Source organism: Stegodyphus dumicola, chromosome 6 (genome assembly GCF_044657685.1).
Source record: "Stegodyphus dumicola isolate Sdum_Otavi_A_Nest chromosome 6, ASM4465768v1".
NCBI lineage: Eukaryota > Metazoa > Arthropoda > Arachnida > Araneae > Eresidae > Stegodyphus > Stegodyphus dumicola.
In genome coordinates, this window is record NC_140773.1 from 21,871,883 (window position 1) to 21,891,791 (window position 19,909).

The window sequence follows — 19,909 nt, forward strand, 5'->3', positions numbered from 1 at the left end:
ATGGTTTGGCCTAAATTTTGCATCTCCTGCTTGACTACCTTTTTTAATGTTTAGTTTGATTTATCAGATTGCGGCAGAACACGCGAGGGCTATCTGCCTAAGTGCAGAGATGACTTTTAAGAAAATTTGGCTGGTATACTTTGTGTCGTAGTTAAAGTTACCAGACTAAGAGGGGCTCATTTCATCGTAGTAATATTTTAACAGTTAATAGTTACCATTTATTTCAGGTGCATATTTTTGACAATTTTACTTGGATATTCGGGTTGGCAGAGTCGTAGCTAGGGATTTCAGCGCCCAGGGGCAAGTGAAGATTTCGCGCCCCTTACTACTTTCCAAGGATGGAAAACATTTAATTCTAAAATGTCGTAACATCAATTTGGCGCCCCTTGGATTCTGCGCCTGGGAACAGATGTCCCCCTTGCCTTCCTCTAGCTACGCCCCTGCGGGTTGGTGTCAATCAGTGGACATAAGTTTTATGTTCGTCCGGCTTTGAATCTCTTCCTGTTCTCTCCAATTATGTTTCCTTTAGGCGGAAGGGGGTGTTGAAGCTCCTTTTTTAGAATGTTTGAGAAGAACCACTGACTTTCCACAAAAGTCAAGTTGTTCACGTTCTTCAGAATGTCGGAGCGACTCTAGACCATATTACATGTGAGAGAAAACATGAAACGTTGGTAATTTGGAACCAGGTTGAACTGTTCGTGCTTCTAAAAGTCTTGAACCATTTGGACACTGGTAGGCCTCCTTTCCGAGCCACTATTTCAATGACGTGTTGATTTGCTGGTTGATTGCATCATGCTGGGTATTTCTATCACGTATCTGCCATGACGTTAGAGTAAATTTAGCACGGTTATAACCCTGAAGGCAATGTCTGGAAGAGATATAATTTTATTCGTGTCTTCGATAGTCATTAATTCCGTAAGATTAGCTTAGAAAGGATATTATCACCAGTTATTAGAATATCCTGATAAATAAACAGAGATATATGCAATGCTTTCTTGCTTGCATTTGTGGAGTCATTAGTTTATATCGATGCAGAAAACGGGATAAATGTACAATGGAACGGGATGCAGGAAACGGGAAAAATGTGCGGAGAAGGAGAACAATAATATATATTAATATAAGAGTTTGTTTACAAACTAATGCATTATGCTATTTTTCAATGGTTTTACTTCTTCTGCAGATGTACTGCCTGCGTGACAAGTGCTTGGGCATGCAGTTGGTGTCCGCATGAGAACAAATGCACGCACAATGTTACCACGTGTTCCCGGACTGTCATCTCTGGAGAGAATGTAAGTTATTTCTGTTTTCAAATCTCGATACTGTTTAACCTTTAAAGATATCAAGTTCCCTTGTCAAACCATTGAATTCATAAAGTAATAAAATAATTTTGTGGGCTATTCTGTTAATTGATATGGTCCAGCATAAAATGTAAGCAATAAGCATAAATAAGTAAAAACAATTTATAGCCTTTATATTGCGTTTTATATCGTAGGCACTGATACAGTGATGGAAACTAAGTAAATGTGTAAAAAAGAAAAAAAAAATGTTGCAGTCTTTTACATCTTTTTATTGCTTTTAGAATGCGTGTCAAAAGTTTTAGTCTACCAGAACATTATTTTTTTTAATAGAAAAAGAATATGAGCCGTCAATTTAATCTTCTAAAATTGTTAAACATTCTTTCATAATGCTCTTTTAATTTGCCATTACTATTTTTAAATATTTAAGTTCTTCAGATTTACTACTATTGCTTGGCTATGCAAAATTTGAAATATATATACAAGTAGGAGAATATTACCTTCCATCTGCTATCTCTCAAATAAAACAGTTTTCTGGTTGTGTTTCATGTTTTCTTATTTGAGATGATTTCTTTGCTAGTCGCATTCGTATCAGTTTTTGTTGTTTCTTTTTGAGATGATTTATCAAAGAATTTTCTGTTCAGCATTGGTATGCATTTTTTATATAATAGATGAATCGATTCCATTTTCAGAACCCTCAGAATTCTCTGATCAAAGGAAGACAGCATTGTCCGAGCTTCAAACTGGAGGAAGAAATCTTACTTCCAAGTGGCATACCTAAAGAAATTACTATCGAGGTTCGAAATTTACCAAGTGTTGTTGTAAGTATTCTAGCATTATATATATTAGTTTTTCTGTTTGATGTGGATATGGATGAAGTGCGAGTATTGTTTGGATTTTCTGTAATTTGCTGAATTATTTGTTGCAGGAAAATTTCCAGTGTGTAATAGAAATCGAAGCTGCTAAAGAGCGTGTACTTGCTATAGCAAAGAATAACAAGATCATCTGTTCTGAGACAGCGGTAAGAGGCTTTAGCTGTAAATTTATAGCAAAGAATTTTTTAGATCACTTTTGTTATGTTTGATTCGAATTGTGCTGACCAGCATAGCAGTTAACGACTCTGGCTGCCATAGCGATGCGTCCATGTTCAAATTTTCTTGAAGGCGTAAATGTATAGCGTAATTTCGGCGTGGGAGCACTTAAAATACTGGCCGGCCGAAAGTCATATCGAGTGGTTTGGTGATAAAGGAAGATGGGAGACCCTTGGATCACGTCCTTCATCAAAATTGAGGGGTGGAGCTGCGTAGTTTGCGTTTAAATGCATTATTTTTAAAATACTATAAAATTAATTGCATCAATTATCCTCAACGGCACTCTACAATGTACCCTTTGCTCATGTATACAAATGTGCCATGTACCTATTGATTATGAAATCGAATGATATAAGTATTGTAAATAGTTAGTACAGTATAGCTTTATAAATGCACGTATGCACCCGCATATATTTCTACGTAACATGACACAGTAAGGCAAAATATCAACCCAGTGTCCTATTATGAAATTAATAAGCACCTATTACTAGTTATAACATTATTTTATGGATATAGAGTTTATGTAAGTATATGAAGTAAGTACCAAATGTTTATGTGACCAATGAATATTATGTACCAAATATAAGCGTTTATACGCTTTTGTTCATATGTAATTGTGTCTATATGACCTTGTTTATATGTAATTGTGCCCATGTATATACTAGTATTACCACATATCTTGGCATTGTATAGTTAATATACATCTATTACGCACTGAATAATCATGTACCTGATGTGTCTGTACTCAAAATGTCTGTATATATGTATATGAATTTATGTTCTGTATATATGATAATGCATCAGCACATTTTATCCTGCAACACGGCACCGTATCGCAAAAATCAAACTAGGGTTCCACTCTAAAATTAATTGCACCAATTATCTGTTCAGCATTGTATTAAGTACCTATTGTTAATGTATGTTAAAGTAGCACTTACCTAACCCTTGGGTACCCACTGATTACTGTGTACCTAATACACACGTTTTATTATATTTGTACATTAGTTAATGTACTTAGGAAACAGCACAAATAATCCAGTAGCGAGACACTGTACCACACAGTACTAATCTAGGGTCTAACTTTTAATTCACTGTACTAATTACTTATTCCAGCATAACATTGTGCACCTAATATTTCAGTATGTACATGTGTATCTAATGATAATGCTTCAAAGGATCATAGTGTACTCAACATATGAGTACAAACGTTATATATATATACTATCGTATCCATGCTTTTGGTTACACCTTGTAAGATGGCAATGTATTATCCAGTGTCTAACATTAATTAGCTTTAACGCCACTATATTAAGTACCAAATTTACATGTATGTTTATGTATTAGTGTATTAGCATAATGACCACGTATGGTTATCTAGATAAAGGTGGACGTGGCGCTATACCGATTAACCGTATTGGTAGAGGGGTGTTGCCTACGTCCTCCGTCGCATGTCGCATGCATAGTGTGGACTGTATGATCAGTGGAGAAATTCTGGTGTCCCGCCCACTGTACCCATACGTAGTTGAGAAAGCATACTTATTTATTAGACAATTTATGAAAAGCTTGCCCCTGGTGAAATTACGAGCATAACTTCTACATAAAATCAGAAAAAAAAGAAAATATTCTTAGCATAACGTATATTTAAATAATAACCTTGGGAAATGCTTACATCATCAATGAGCTGTTACCAATTTTATTCGTAAGTTTGATCATACTAGATAGTGCTAGTATGCGGAAGTCCACTTTTGATGGCACTCGTAGAAGACAAAGCATAGTGTCCAGTAACTGCTGATGAGAAGTAACAATCAGTTTCTTTAGTCTAAGAACTGATGTGGAAATCATGCAGACGGCTTGCTGGTATTGCTCAAAACTGTGATACTACTGACTTCAGTATGATCTGAGCCTATTCATTCTATATTCACCTAGAAAACCTATGCCGACCGTGTTCACTAATGTCACGGGAACGGCCGCCGCCTGCTTGTTAAGCTCTTTAGATCTTTGATATGATCCATATCCACCATAAGTCTTTACTCAATACATCAAGGATATATCCCTGGTAAACCCTTGATACGATTACCTTTGCTATTTCAGAGACTTCATACATTTATTCCGGACCGAGACTGCATCTATGATCAAAATCGTTAGATCGTCGCATTGCGTCCTCAGTCAAAATCGCTAAATCATGACACTTGGTCATTCTCATCAGTGACAAATGACTGTACAGCTCCTGAAAAGCAATACATTGACTGATTCAAATTTGCGTTTAGTTTAAATACACTTCACTCTGCCATCCGATTGCAGTATATCTGTCCGATGATCTAGCTTCATCTGATATTTTGTCATTTATCATTTAGCGCTAATCGCAAAAAATGCAGCAAAAACAATGAAGTCTTCGAGAAAAAAAAATGATTGATTATATATTGTTTGCTGCTATTGCATTTTCTTGGGAATGTTGTGAAAAGATATGTAATTTCTATACTTTATTTTAAAATTTGATCGTTATGATTTTCTTGCAGTATACGTACCAAGCTGAAGTGGGGAAAGTAACAGCGACGTTAACTGTGTTGTGGAATGACGATACTTACATCGATCACACGAACGGTGAGCCATCCATGTTATTGTAGCTTTGATTTATTGTTCTAAAATTATTGCGTAATATTTACGTTAAAATTCTGTATTTTGCTTCTTTCAGTAACTCTCTACAAGTGCCCACTTCTAGGAAGCCATAACGGGCGAGCTGATTGCTCACTTTGTCTCACTCGGGACCGGAAGTACCAATGTGCCTGGTGCGACGGATCTTGCAAATTCGGTGATGCCTGTCTTGATCCTGTAGCTACTACCTGCCCTCCTCCAAGAATCGATTATGTAATTATCCTCAGATATTTATGTCTTTTATGTTCTGATTTGTTATGTTTTTCGTTTTCTTACCTTAAATTGGGCCAGATAATAATTCTTTTCGGAAGAAACGCTACGATAGCCTTTGGACATGTATTTCGGTAAAGATTTATTTTCAGCACCGATAAAAGTGTAATAATAAAATAAGCGCATTTTTTAAAACTTAACAATGAAGTAATAATTAAGTCGTAAATAAGCATAGAAATTAAACCGAATAAGTTAAATTTATTATAAGCTGAACTAAGTTATCACAGATTCAAAGTAACGGACACCTTTGAGGATTATTGTACGATCTCGCAGCATAATATACAAGTGCATGTTAAAAGTTTTTAATATGCTAAAATTATCAATTGGTTTGTTGTCTTCGATACTGCCCCAGAGAAAATAATTGCTAAATTAAGGATATCATTAAGTTTGCATGGGCAGTATTTACAACAATAACAGTTATGGAAATTTAACTAAATACTGTCAGGGAAGAAGCCTTATTAGCGGTTACACTACTGGCGTTCGGAGCGGTCATTATGTTTACCCGTTTCTCTTAATTCCTAGGAAAAAAGCTTCCAGATGTCCAATGTAGTTATGCAGTTACCTAAAAGGGAACGTAAGTGAAAAAATGAGTTTTTATTTCCTTAGTCAACTTCTACTCCGACATTCTATAAGGCTATTCTGCTTATTTTCTTTTAGTAAAATGGTGGATGACATTTTAAAAGCCTGTTTCATTTCTCTAGTTGCTTTTCGTAGACGTTAAAGTAAAAATTCTTAAAGGCACTTATTTGTTGGTCTTAAGTACTTCTTAATCGATTTTTTTACTTAAAAGAACACTTGCAACAATTGTGAGGAAAATTCGTAATGTTTTAGTATCTGAGGTTGTGTATTGGAATAATTTGCTAGAGTTCAAAGAGACTAATTTCTCAATTTTTGTTCCGTCTTTAGAAATAACAGAACCAAAACTGGAATATTTCTTTCTCAACTAGGAATTCTTTCTTATTAATGTCATCGTGATCATAATTTAATTGACGTTCGCATTTTTCACTCAAAAATGTCGATGCTTTCATGGTTTTGCTAAGCCTTCCTAGCAAGACCATGAAGCTGTTTCATTTCTTCGAAAGATCTGTCAAGTGTAAATATTTTTTTGCCTCAGTTCAGTTTCGTGAGAGTGTTGTTACCTCGTGGTTCTTTGATTCCTTTTCTCTGCCTCGACGATCTTTGTCTAACCTTTATAAAATTATATCCAATGTGAAACATGTTCCGCGCAGAACGCGCCATGCCATCTGCTCCTCTATAATTACTCTCCTGTTTTATATTAGCTTTCATGTAAATAACTGAAACTTATTTTCTAGCAGCGATCATATGCATAAGCTCTCATCTGTAATTTCAGATAGAATTTGTTTATGAAATAAGGCATTTGAATATTTTCTACACTGGGAGGACTTTTTTTGTTTGCTTCTTTGCTTGTGTGTCTTACTTTTTTCCCTAAGAGAATATCAGGAAATGGTTCAAGCACCAGAGAGATTCAAGAGCATCAGAGAAAGATCTTGGCATATGTATAACTTGAACGAAGAGAAGAAAGTCCTGATGGAGGCATTTTAGAAACCTTCGTTTACTCCACAAACGCACCTGACTTACGTACTGAACGGATCTAATCTTTTTAACTGAGTGCCAACCAAGGTCTCTCTATCGTAGTTAAATAATAAACATCCTCGTGCAACAATTATTCATAATAATCCTCAGGCAACAAGTTTTTGAGGCAACTATTAAATCTCTTGTCTGCTAAGCATAAACACTCAACAGCTTACTGCACTGAACATTAAAAAAAAACGCAACAGCTTGTAAGGAATTATCACATTTCCATGCACGTGCTCTTGTGGTTAAATTATTAAGCACATCCAGCTGCAAACTGTGAAATTCGCGGTTTAAATCCGGTAGGAGCACAATTAGTTTTTCATTTCTCTTGTTTCTAAACTGTTGTAGTCATTAGGTTATTTTGAAACAGTAGCCATGAAAAATGTGCATTGCCCTCGCCGCGGAACTCGAACCTGGACCTCTCGAATACGCGCCAAGTGTGCTATCGTTATACCACGAAGGTATGCTGGAAAGAGGGACAAAATACCTTATAAAGTTAATAGATTCCACAAGATGACTGTCAAGTTTCAGTCCCTGACACCCGCCCTTTTTCTTAACTAATTTTTATCGGCATTTCATCAAGTCAAAATTTAGAAGTAAATTTTAATTGCTAAAATTGATCTATATCACACTTTGTTTTGTGTTTCTGTTTACTGCTCCCTTCCGTAAGTTATTAATTACTCGGAATAAATAATTCATTAAAGGACACTTTTATTGTTGTTTTCGAATAACTGGAATATATGACTTATATCAAGTTTAAGTCATGTTCTTAAACTAAATCTAGCATTAATCATGGCTAAATTTTAAATTAAAACAATGTAGTGCAAAAATCATTTATCATCGTTATGTATATGTGCCGAAAGTATGTACAAGGACTTGAATATATATTTTTTTCATTTCGGATAGTACATTATTGCTATATGTACCTCATGAATGTGGTATTAAAGCGCTATCCTCTTTCTTTGCTTTTTTTTTTTTTTACTAGTTTATTTTTTCTTTTTCCCCCCTTTTCTTTTCATGAGGTCTTTTTCCAAGACCATTAAGTCTTGTAGTAGGAGATTCTTGCTCGCGCCTGAAACTTAATTCGTCTAACTGTCTGTTCGCTAGATCTTCTATCTGCTTTGTCTTGATCGGGGAATAAAAAAACAAGCATCTGCGACAGTGTGAGGGAGAGGAAGAAGAGTCGTTCAGAAATGAGGAGGAAGACTCGGAGAATGGGATTATGCTACGAGAAGGGTTACAGCTTCTCGGACCATTAAGAAGATGGTCGGATTGAGAGTCCGGAGACTCTTTTAATCGCAACTCATTCATCTTTTCATTTCTTTCTCCAGCTAAGCTTTGTTTCCTGCCTCTTCAGTCGAAACGGGGAACGGGAATGGGAGGAGCCAGATACGTTTTATTTACGTATTTATTTTCTTGGCCCTCAGGCATTCATTACTTTGTTTTATCTTTTTACGCAGTTAGGCTTTTTGTATGATACCTGAACTCAATTAACTTCTAAACACATTGCTAAATTAAGTAATCTCATTTAAACTGCATTGCATTTAGCCCTTAATAAATTGGCCAAACAATAAGAAGGAAATTTTGAGATTTAAGACATTTTCAAAAGTAATTTTCGTCTGATGCTATCAACTATATTTCTTCTTTTGCTACTTTTTTTTTTTTTTTCAAAAGTAATTTTCGTCTGATGCTATCAACTATATTTCTTCTTTTGCTACTATTTTTTTTTCCATTTTTTGCTTAAAGTAGAACAAAATAAGCGAATGTTTTATATTCTATGGTATCTCATCAGCTTCTGTATTGTATTTACGTAAATGATATCTTAATACGTTGTTAAGATACATTGATAATACGTTTGTTAAGATGGTAGCTAGTAGACTAGAACAATTGTGAATTGATCTACTAAACATAATTTCTGTTGTTGTGGTTTCTTATCCCACTTGATCGACAGCAGCATCTAGATCAAGTCCATGAACTCATAGATTTTCAAACAATGAAGAACCGCATCCGAACTGGAGTGCCCAAATCAGGAGTCCAATTCAGGAAACCAATGCATGATAAGATATGGGCAGGAATGGCATTTATTAAATTGCATTTCGGACAAAAGTGATGAATTTTAAAGCCTTTCACATGTCTTTGAGCACGAAAAGGAACCTAGCAAGAGCTAGCTGTTCACATCTACTGCTTGGCCTGATCTTAGCAGCACCAGGACAGTTACAATCGTACCACTCATGAATAGGGACCTTGCTCCAGATAGAATTAATTTCTAGTTTGACCTGGGAAGCGAGTTCGAAGAAAGAAAGACAGCCATCATCTTCTAGATCAAGTCCATGAACCCATAGATTTTCAAACAATGAAGAACTGCATCTGAACTGGAGTGCCCAAATCAGAAGTCCAGTTCAGGAAACCAATGCATGATAAGATATGGGCAGGAATGGCATTTATTAAATTGCATTTCGGACAAAAGTGATGAATTTTAAAGCCTTTCACATGTCTTTGAGCACGAAAAGGAACCTAGCAAGAGCTAGCTGTTCACATCTACTGCTTGGCCTGATCATAGCAGCACCAGGACAGTTACAATCGTACCACTCATGAATAGGGACCTTGCTCCAGATAGAATTAATTTCTAGTTTGACCTGGGAAGCGAGTTCGAAGAAAGAAAGAGAGCCATCATCAGTAGCCTTCCTGGGCAGTCGATCTGCAATCTCGTTACCATAAACATCTACGTATGATGGTACCCACTGGAAGAAAATGTTATTATGGACACACAAGCGGCCCAAGTGTTGAACAATATTAACAGTCGTACTGTCACCGTTTGTCCACTATTCAGCCAAGAGACATAAATTTCTAAAACACTGCATCTGACGAGATCCATTCAGATGACAAATTTGGTTTTTAAACTCGTGAAAGTATTGAAATAATAATATAAAAAGTGGGAAAAGAAAAGTGAAAAAAAGAGCGATAGAATATTTTTTATTAGTGTCTGGACATATGTAATTGATATATATTTTATATGTTTATTTTACGCAAAGAAAATAAGACATTTCAAAACTGGGAGTATTACAGTTGAATATCTCGTATAAATCTGTGTCCTTGTCGTCTTCTTCCAGCCTCAAAAACGAAAAAAGAATTAAACTCGGTGCTTCTTTTATAACTTTTTTATCATACAAAATCAACTAAGAACGGCATTCATCAAGAATATAAAAAGCATTCAGTTCCCAGAGTGGAAGTATAAATACAGGAACCTGTTAGTTGGACCACATATGGTTGTCTCGGATAATTTCGGTTTTCTACGGAAACAGTAGATTTACAGAACCATTATTAGTTCATGTTTATTAATGCTGTCAAAAATTGTGGTCACTTTTTAGAAGAGGTTGTCTTAGTAGTGGTAACGAGAAGCCCCCGTATATTTCTAATCGATATAACCCTATCAATCCCTTTTAATTAAGAGGGATACTATCGAGCAATTCGATGTTGTTTCATTAAACTTCGCGAGGTTCTTATTTTTTTAATCATTATCTGGTGGCTTTTATAGCAGTTTTGTAGAAATTCTTTTTGTCACTTCAAAGTTTTACGTTCAGTTCCTAAGATATAAAATTTATTTGCTGAAAAGCTCTTGTTAATACCTTTTAATAATGAGTCATGAAAAGCCACTAATTTAATTCGGTCGGTTTAATTCGTCGTGTTATTTTTAGAAAAATTACAATTTTATTAATACTCTTTTCTAATTTTTTAAATGTATGTGCAAGACAAAAGCTATTATATTCCTTTCAGTGAATGGAAACTATTTTCACTAAATTCAGCTATATTAAAAAGCGTTACCTCAATTAAATCTTGCAGATTCAATTCTTATTGCAGATTCAAAACTTCAGGTTCAAACACACTTTTTAAATCAAAATTGCAGATTCATCAATTTTGATTCTGATTTGCAACCAAATGAACCAGACTCATATTTCGAAGAAAAATTCTGAAAGACTTTTCTATAATTTCTTCTTGAACATACTCACTTTCAGAAATATATGTTTGGAACCGCTATGTAACAGTACTTAATGAGAAAGGTACCGGCTATTATTCACCAAGGCATAAAACCTTCTTTTGGGTTCCCGGTTTCAATATGCTCGCCCCATTATGAAAATCAGATTCTTTTCGCTGACCAGCTGGTATAATAATTAGTGACACTGACTGCCATATCGAAGGGCCCGGGTATCGAAAGTCTTCTCGAGAGCTTGGTGGTAGACCCTCAGACATGTCTTCCCAGGGTGCTCTCCTTCAAAAAAAGGGGGGGGACTGAGTATGGTGCATAAGGCTCTTTCGAACGGCAGACGCAAGCTTGCCTCCTTGCCACAATGAATTTCATGGGTTTGTTCTGGTAACAGAGAAGCGAGATTAATCGCAACAACAGCAGATTTTTTTCGGCTTACCACATTTGCTTTGTTAAATCAGAATAGAAAGTGTAAAACTCCACTTGCATAGCGCTGTCCGGACAGAAAAATAAATGCCGTCTATATCATAAGGGCTAGACACCTTAATGCTGGGATACACTTGTGAAAGTTCATCTCTTCGCGAACAATGGATGGCTTGAATAAAACTGCCAACATCTTTATGACATGGCACCATTATGAATGTGCCATTAATTTGTTTATATCATATGCATGTGTCGTGGCAAGACTATTTAGAGTATTAACTATTAAAATTATCTTTTGTACAGATTCATCCTCTGAGTGGACCCATAGAAGGCGGCACTTTGGTTACAATTGAAGGCAGCAATCTTGGCACTAGTGAAGATGAAATCCGGGACAACATCACCATCGGTGGAATACCCTGCACACTCGAAGGCTACTCTGTCTCTGTCAAGTAAGTCTTCAAAAGCTAACTGTTTGATTTTCCATTTATGCTATTTATTGTAGCTAACAGTTCATTTTGTATTTACAGTACAGATTTTTCCTGTGCATGCGTATTATCCCTTTGGGTGAAATACTCATACGAAATTTTTCGGCCTGCTGAAAAAGCGAATTTATTGGATTTATATATAATCCATTAACATAATCTCTCATCGGTTTGAAAATGGAATTGCCATTTCTTTCAGTCCTTCAAATAATCCTCACTTATTCGAAGTGTTGCATCCCCTGACATCTTTTATAAATCTTTTCCCCTCGCATACAATCAAGTACTGTTAATCGAGCAGGGTCTTTCGGGCTTTTATAGTGTTCTGGGGCCCTCTTTTATACCAGTTCTCGGAAGAATAACATGGATCATAATCGAATATTGGTTCTTGTGTATTAGTGGGAGCTTGAGGTAGTGCGTATATTGCCCATACGTTTAATAGTTGTGATCGTTTTCATGCTGAATTTCTGTTGGCAGACCTTTTATCGTTGCTATAAAATAATGAACGATACTTTCCTTCGCTGAAAGACAATTTCAAATTTTGACAATTTTTTTAAAATGGTTGAATCTCAGTTAGATTTTTCTTTTCGTGTTCGTACAAGAAAATAAATGCCCTAGCATTAGATAGCTTGAATATGTAATCTCTAGGCACAAAATTCACCAATTGATGGTATAGTTCTCGCCATATACCGTACTAACGTTTGGACTAAGGGGATAATATGTTAAGCACTGTTTCTCTTAGCACAAGATTAGAACTGGTCTCCGTTTTTAAGAATTTTTTCTTATTATAAATATAAAGATTTATATTAAAACACTCTGCATGTTGTTATAATGTTTTATTTCTTTTACAGAGCGGTTTGTCGCACAGGATCCAGTGCTGGACCCATGGCAGCTGAAGTATTAGTGGGTAATAAAGCAGGGCTAACACAGGCCAGGGAAAGATTCTTCTACAAGGTTAGTTTTCGTATTTATATTTTAAACATATATCCATAAACTCATTTTCATTTAACGACCTTTCGTAACTGCAACTGCAGCTGATGAAATTATTGTGCAATCTAATGTAATTTGCAGTATATGATTTTAGCTATTAGTCTTCGGAAATAATTGCAGAGAGAAAAATCGTTAGAAATCTCATAGAACCAAAACGCATTGAACGTTAAAACACATTTTTATCTCCAGCGCACGAGACTGTGTATCGGAAATTCTGAAGATATGCTGTTTTGAAATATTTTGTGGTATTGCTGTTGAACTAAATTTTATGGGGTTTAAGTGCAAAGAACATGATACTTAATAAATAAAGGTAAAACACAAAACGTTAAAAAAAAACACTTTTGGGTGTAATGTAAAATCTAAAAACTTTCAGTTTTTTTTTTTTCTTTCTTTAGACTCAAAAGGTTTTAGATCATTTTAAGGGGACTCATACACCTTAAAATCCATAAGATCTTCGAATATGTGACTGTTGCAAGAATTAAGATAACTTATTTATTTTACAAGCAATTACTTCCAACTTTTTAGAGCTGACTATATAATATAGCTACTTTCTGAAATAGTAATCAGAAAGGTTTTATTGCCACAATAATTTTTATAATTTAATCTGCTTTGTGACAAAGGTTTTCGTCATGTTTCCGCCTTGCGCGCACAGTTTAAAACATTTTGTTGCATAATTTAATTCCATATTTAATATATAGCATTTATAAAATTTGGAAACTACTGTGTACCAACAATTCTAAGAATTTCATCTTGAAAGTTTTATTTTATTTGGAGTTGAGTTTATAAAATGTATTTCACTAAAAATATCTCTAATGTTTTCATGCATAAATGTTTTAATATTAAAATATTCATCATATTTTTGGTTCAGTTAGAAAATAGTGCCCATATGAAGAATTCCATCCAATTTCAAGTATGTACCATTAGCCATTTTTAAAATATCATGCGAGCAAGGTGGAAACAGGACGAAATATTTTGCCACAAATCGGATTAAATTACAAAATTATTTGTGGCAACACAAACTGGATTTAGTTTTCTGGTTACTAGCTAACAAAGCAGCTACATTATGTAGTCAGCTGTAAAAAGTTGGAAGTAATTGCTTTTAAAATAAATAAAATATCTCAATTCTTGCAACAGTCAAGTATTCGAAGATCATAAGGGGTTTAAGGTGTATGAGCCCCCTTAACACTTTATTTGCTCAATTTTGCACATTATATACCGTTCTGTACCTCCCAAGATATCTTTAGTGGGATAAACTTACTCCTACCCTATTTGATTCATTTTTAAAGATGAAATCAGGTGTCTACGAACAACCGTTCAAGAGTTAGTGGTTTTAATATTTTTGAGACACAGTATGCAACTCAATGACGTATATCACGTTGAGGTATAGTAGATTTAAGAGATTACGCTATTATGGTTTATGGTTTTAAAATACAGTTGCTTTCTTCTCTTTCCGTCCCAAAGGAAAATGGTGGCATTTTCACGCTGTTCTTTTTCATGGTTCTTTCTCCTTTTTAAATCAGTAATGCAATTCTCTAATTCTCTCTCTTTCCCATGTGATTCTTCATACTGTTAACAACATAAAAACGCGGCAACCCGCGGCAAAACGGTTCGGAAGCAACTATTTTCGGGACGGAAAGTCGTGTTTAAACGAAAAGAGAACGATCAACTTCCGGTTCTAATTGGATAACGAGTCAACAGGAAGCCGAAAAGATAATTAATTTCCAACTCCGGCGGGATAAGATTTAAAAAAAAATACAGGGGATGAGATAAAAAAAACGCAACTAACTCCTAACGATAAATAAAATAAGAGGGTGGAATGAAAAAAATACCTCATTAAAAGTTTAAAACGAAAAGAGGGGGATATGTAGCTTACTTAAATTAAGCGTTAAAAAACCAAGCGAAACAACATCATTTGAAAGCCATGCAGACGAATATTTTTATCTTCCCTTTTTTGTGACATTTTTTTTCGAGTCTTCGTTTTCCTTTTTATCTGCAATCTGGGAAACACGGAGCCCAGAAATAATAATAGTTAAAAAAAGTTGCCTTTAGTAAGAGCTAATGCGAATTTGAAAGTTTGATCGAAATTCTGTGCTTTATTCTATTTATTTTTTTTCTTCCCTACCTGCATCTACGATCTTAATAATGAATTTTTTTTTTCTTTCTCTTTTGCATGCTAAGCGAATTGAATTGCCGAGCTGTTCGATCGGGACGCTTCTGAATAGCGATTCTGCGTTAACCGAGGCGTGCGTTTCCAGAACCGCATAGAAGTGGCTTTTTTTGCAGCGTACCAACCACACTCAATCTTTTGGAGTGGAAATGTTATCGATTTTGACAAATTTTATCGATTTAGACCACGTAGAAGTCAATGCAAATTGCTTGATAATCGCATCTATAGCTCAAGACGAAGGGGGAAACGCAACTAAATCTTCACCTGACGAATGATAGATGGGAGTTGTTATCAGCTTCGTCTGTTGAGGAATTCGAATTAAATCACCGAATTAATGTCAATAACATTTTTAAATGATTTAATACACAAGAATAAATACTGCGTCCAGAAACAATTGTTATGCTGATAATTTAATTTTTGACCCAGAAACTATTCAAATGTTTGTGATTCAATTTGAAAGAATTCGTTTTGGGTTTATCGACTGCGCTTGCATTTCCCGAGTGAAAATTATCCCAGCCGCAGATTATAGTGAAAGGAATTGTCGTAGGATTTTGCATTCTTTTTTATATAAAATTATTCTTCATTTCAATGCACTTATGCCCATTTATTATTAAGAGTAATGGTTTATAGTCACACTGAAGCATCAGCATTATACCATTGTCAAAGCACTATACCATCAGAAATTGTAACTTTTTTTTTTTTTTTTTTTTTTTTTTTTTGAGGAAATAAAATTTCAAGGTTCTGCAAATGCATAACGCCGCATTTTTCTTAAACAGACATATTATTGACCTCTTCCATGATTTTATAGATAATGGCCATAAGTTAAATCTAAGCTTATCTTTGTTGGATTCATTGATTTTCTATACAGTAAATAATTTCATAAATTTTTTAAGATTTGAATCACTTTTGTTTCTTATCAAACAATGTGAATGCAGTTTAGTACTTCTCAAATCTTGGGAAAGATATTTTCCTTCCTTGTACACGTAACTTTTTATTGAATTGTCCGGTAAAGAAATATATAACGTTATGTTAAATATTTCATTCTCATGTTGCATAAGTGCACACTTAATTAAATGGAAAGGAATTAATTAATTCTTACTTCTGTATTTTTAAACTGATAAATTGACTTGCTGTAAGTTTTCCCTCTGAATAAATGCACCTTTTTTTTCAGTCTTTAGATATATAAAATTATCGCTCAATTTTTTTTTCATTTTTTCTAATTATTAGTTGTTATATAAAGTTCAGTTGGTGCTGCATTACCGAAACCGTAAAATTAATGCAGCTAATTATGCAAATTGTTTCAAAACAGTTAAAAAAATTCGTCTTTGAAAAAATTAGGCTATCAGGAATTTTAAGTAATTAGAACAAATACAACCAAATACCGAAGTTAATGTTTTATTGGATTTTAACTATTTATGATAATTTAATTTTGTTTAAATGATACGAATTGTGAATATGCACCACGTTATGCTTTAACACGCTATAAAAAATTCTTCCTTTCTGCATGCTTTTCTGTTATAACTAAAATACGCTCGATGCATATGCGAGAGATCCGAAATTCAAATCTCAACGAGCGCAAAGCGGATTTTTTTCCTCCGTTTCGCATGTCTACGTGGTGTAACGGGAAGCATGCTTGACGCGTATTCAGGAGGCCCTGAGTTCCGAATCCCGGCAAAAGCATTATCTGTTTTTCAAGTTTCGGCATGGATATAACCTAAACACTCTAATATGTGCTAGTTATAATCTAATAACCCCCCGGGGGTCGACGTAGAGAACTCTGCGAAGCTACTGGCTAGGATCTGTACCTAGGCAGTCTCGGCCACGGGGGTAGGTAGGTAGGTAACGGGGAGCACGGGCACTGTCCCTTTACCATAATGGTTAATCGGTATTGCACCGTGCCCACCACTGTCTAGAGCCAATGTGTAGGAGCCACATTTGCGCCCAGCACCAAAAGCCGAGGCCCAACGCTCGGACCATCCAGAGGGCAGTCAAACTGACCAAAAGCGCCCTCCATACAACGCTCACCCAACCGTCCAGGCATTAGTAATAAAATTTATGAACTTGGTGGTTCTGAAGGCTCTGGGAAAGGTCACTTATTGGCCGGCCCCGGAGTCTGGCACGTCCTAGCGCGGCGTGGTACTAGTAACCCGGGGTTCTTCCCCGGGGTCGCTGGGTAATGTCCCACTGCGACGGGCTCGCCCAAGCGACTGGTAGGAGCATTAGACGACCGGTGCTGCCTGGGGTGCGTCCCCAGGTGGTTCGCTGCTCTCCTGGAGGGTAATAGTGGAGGTTGAACCACCACGACGTACCCAAAGGGGGAGTGGACCCGGAATGAGATTGAGTTCTCGATACGGGGAATGCCTTAATCTTCTTCTTCTTATAATCTAATAACTCTATACCCTTATCAAATGGAATTATTTTTATCCACAGGTGATATTTTTATTTCTCAAATTCGTTTACTGCTTCAGTCTAATGAAGCTTTTGAACGCCAGAATTTAACTCTTAAATCATTTGGGTATTTGAATTTTAATTTTGCCTTAGACTTAAGTATAAATATCTCTTTTTCCGGTTACAAACTATATTAACACATATCGCAAAAGTGCTTTATTAAAACATGGACTGTTATAAAAATAATAATGCTAGTAATAACATTCGTTTGAAATTGTGGTACTTTTCTGTTATCGGAACCGGATTCAGATATCGACAAATGTTTTGTAATAATGTCCAATGCAACACTTTTGTGGACATGCTAATTCTTTTCTCCTATTATATTTTTATTTAAATCGTAATAATCTTTAATTTTTGTACAAACGATCTCACGATTTCTGTTATTGGAGCGATTCCGGTTCCGATAACAGAAAAGTACCGAAATTCTTTCGGAAATCGATCCATTATGCATACATATTCATTTCATTCTACTGCTGTGTTACGTAGGTGGTGGAGCTATCTCGGGTACATCCAAACAAGGGACCTCAGTCCGGAGGCACAAGATTGTATCTCATTGGCACGAACTTGAATGTGGGTAGCAATCTACGAGTCATGCTGGACGAATTGCCTTGCGAGGTTGACAGGTGAGTGAATAGCAACGAAACTTGTACACATAAAATATGTTGTAAACTTTTTGGCTGAGGTATTTTTGATTATGTATTTCTAAAAGTTCAGTCCTTGGTGTTTTTAGAACACTAGCAAGTAACAGCCAAATCAGCTGCCTAACTACAAGGAGTCGTCTTCCGTCCTACAACGTTAGTATGCTGAGACTGTTCGTCGACCACGCCCTCTTGACTCTTCCAAATCCATTTGCCTACCGAGATGATCCAGTAGTGAAGAAAATCACGCCTCTCAAAAGTTTTGTCAGGTAAGTCTTTAAACAATTTTGTTATAAATATACAAATTCAAATATGAGGTTTTGAACAACTGAAGTAAATTTTTTAATCTAATGCAAATAGATATTTAATTTTTATCCGCGGTTATAATTTATGTATTCAGTTAAACATAATGAATGTGCTTTAAACTCGGTGTATATCAGTTCTTACAGGGTAGATGAACTCAATGAAATTGGAATATTTCAGCGTTAATTAGATTGATTCAAGTGATTCTTGATAATTGTATTTTTGAGCACAGAAGGATGTATGATATGTTAACGGGTCTACAGGTGATGTTATATGATTTTCCACAGTTACGCCAAAAACGTCGAGATGATATTCAGGTTCATGTTATACTAACTCAAGCATGTCTTTTGTCACCGATTCCGTACATAGCAAAACAACGTAGTGTCTGAGGTTGTAAGGATCTTAAGTTTTACTAACGTTTATTTTATTTTAAATCTTTACTATCACTTCTTATTTTCTACTTCCGGCCAGAATTAAAAGCTTTAACTTTAGCGACGTTTATGCAAATTTTCTTGCGAACGCCAAGTACTTAAGTTGTGGCTTTTTGCCAAGCAAGAGAGAGGAAGGAGTTAGTAAAAGCAGGCCGCTTGCCTTAGCAGTTTTACTCGGTTGCTGGTTGCCTTCAAGGCCAGAGGTTTAATCCTCTTGATAATTTTAAACGTATCGTAGTGTTAGCAGTTCTCTGTACTACATACGGCTTTTTGCTAATATACAGCCAATCTTGGAGTAGGCACTTGTTTGATTAATCCAAAGTTTAGTTAGAGTTTAGTTAATATTTTTATATTCTTACGTTCAGACCACAAGTGGTTGGTCTCTGTATTCCGAAGTCCGGAAATCATTGTAAAGAGAGAAAAATAAAGGGTTTCGTATACCCTTCCTGTGTATATTGTCTACTTCCCAAATTTATTGAACATAGCTTTAGTAAGCTCCCTGTTCCGAGTCAGGACATTTAATGTTCCCAAAGCAAGTAAGGAGGAACACAGAACCTGATAAGGTTAACGAAATTTTTTGGTAATAGTGTCTTATGTATATAATCTTTAATGTAAACCCATAGTCTTCTGCTGCATAAATTCTGTTGAGCGAGGGAACTGATTGTTGCATTCAAATGTGATCATTCCAATACCAGGAAAGCACTTTGCTGAGAAGTCGGTGGATATCCGAATGGCGGTGGAGCGACGTTGTCATGTGGATTTTCCTCGAAATTGTAGCTAGAATCTTCGTTTTTTTTTTTTTAATTACATCTGCATCATATCTTGATAAGAATGTTCTTTCTTTGTTCTTGCCTTGAATAGGGAATAATCCAATAACTTTTCGAAATGGCATAAGACATTAAATTCTGGTGAAGACGCATTAGTGCGAAATCGTTGCCTGTTATCTTCAGTGCTCATAAGCGAAGGTTTTAATGTTTGTGTTTCTCACTGTGGTCATAAATTGCTCGATACCAACGTTTTAACTTATCCCCCATGGCTTTCAGTTTACAAATGTATGGTTTCATCATCGATTTGTACCACAAAATATGCCAAACAGTCGTCTCTGTCAGTATTTAAGTCTGGTGCATTTTGTCGCCATTTTCGG

The 19,909-nt window shown here is 35.6% G+C and overlaps 1 protein-coding gene across 6 annotated transcripts in view; it reads left to right on the forward strand.

Moving 5' to 3' along the window:
• LOC118192366 (plexin-B-like) overlaps nt 1-19,909 on the forward strand; it is a 447,998-nt gene that overhangs the window by 367,860 nt on the left and 60,229 nt on the right. For all 6 annotated transcript variants that reach the window (XM_085818164.1, XM_035363312.2, XM_035363314.2 and 3 more), the window contains 9 exons: nt 1,181-1,289; nt 1,988-2,116; nt 2,224-2,316; nt 4,903-4,987; nt 5,079-5,251; nt 11,613-11,758; nt 12,640-12,742; nt 17,880-18,016; nt 18,124-18,300. In XM_085818164.1, coding sequence (XP_085674290.1) covers nt 1,181-1,289; nt 1,988-2,116; nt 2,224-2,316; nt 4,903-4,987; nt 5,079-5,251; nt 11,613-11,758; nt 12,640-12,742; nt 17,880-18,016; nt 18,124-18,300 — 1,152 coding nt within the window. The remainder of the gene's footprint in view (nt 1-1,180; nt 1,290-1,987; nt 2,117-2,223; nt 2,317-4,902; nt 4,988-5,078; nt 5,252-11,612; nt 11,759-12,639; nt 12,743-17,879; nt 18,017-18,123; nt 18,301-19,909) is intronic.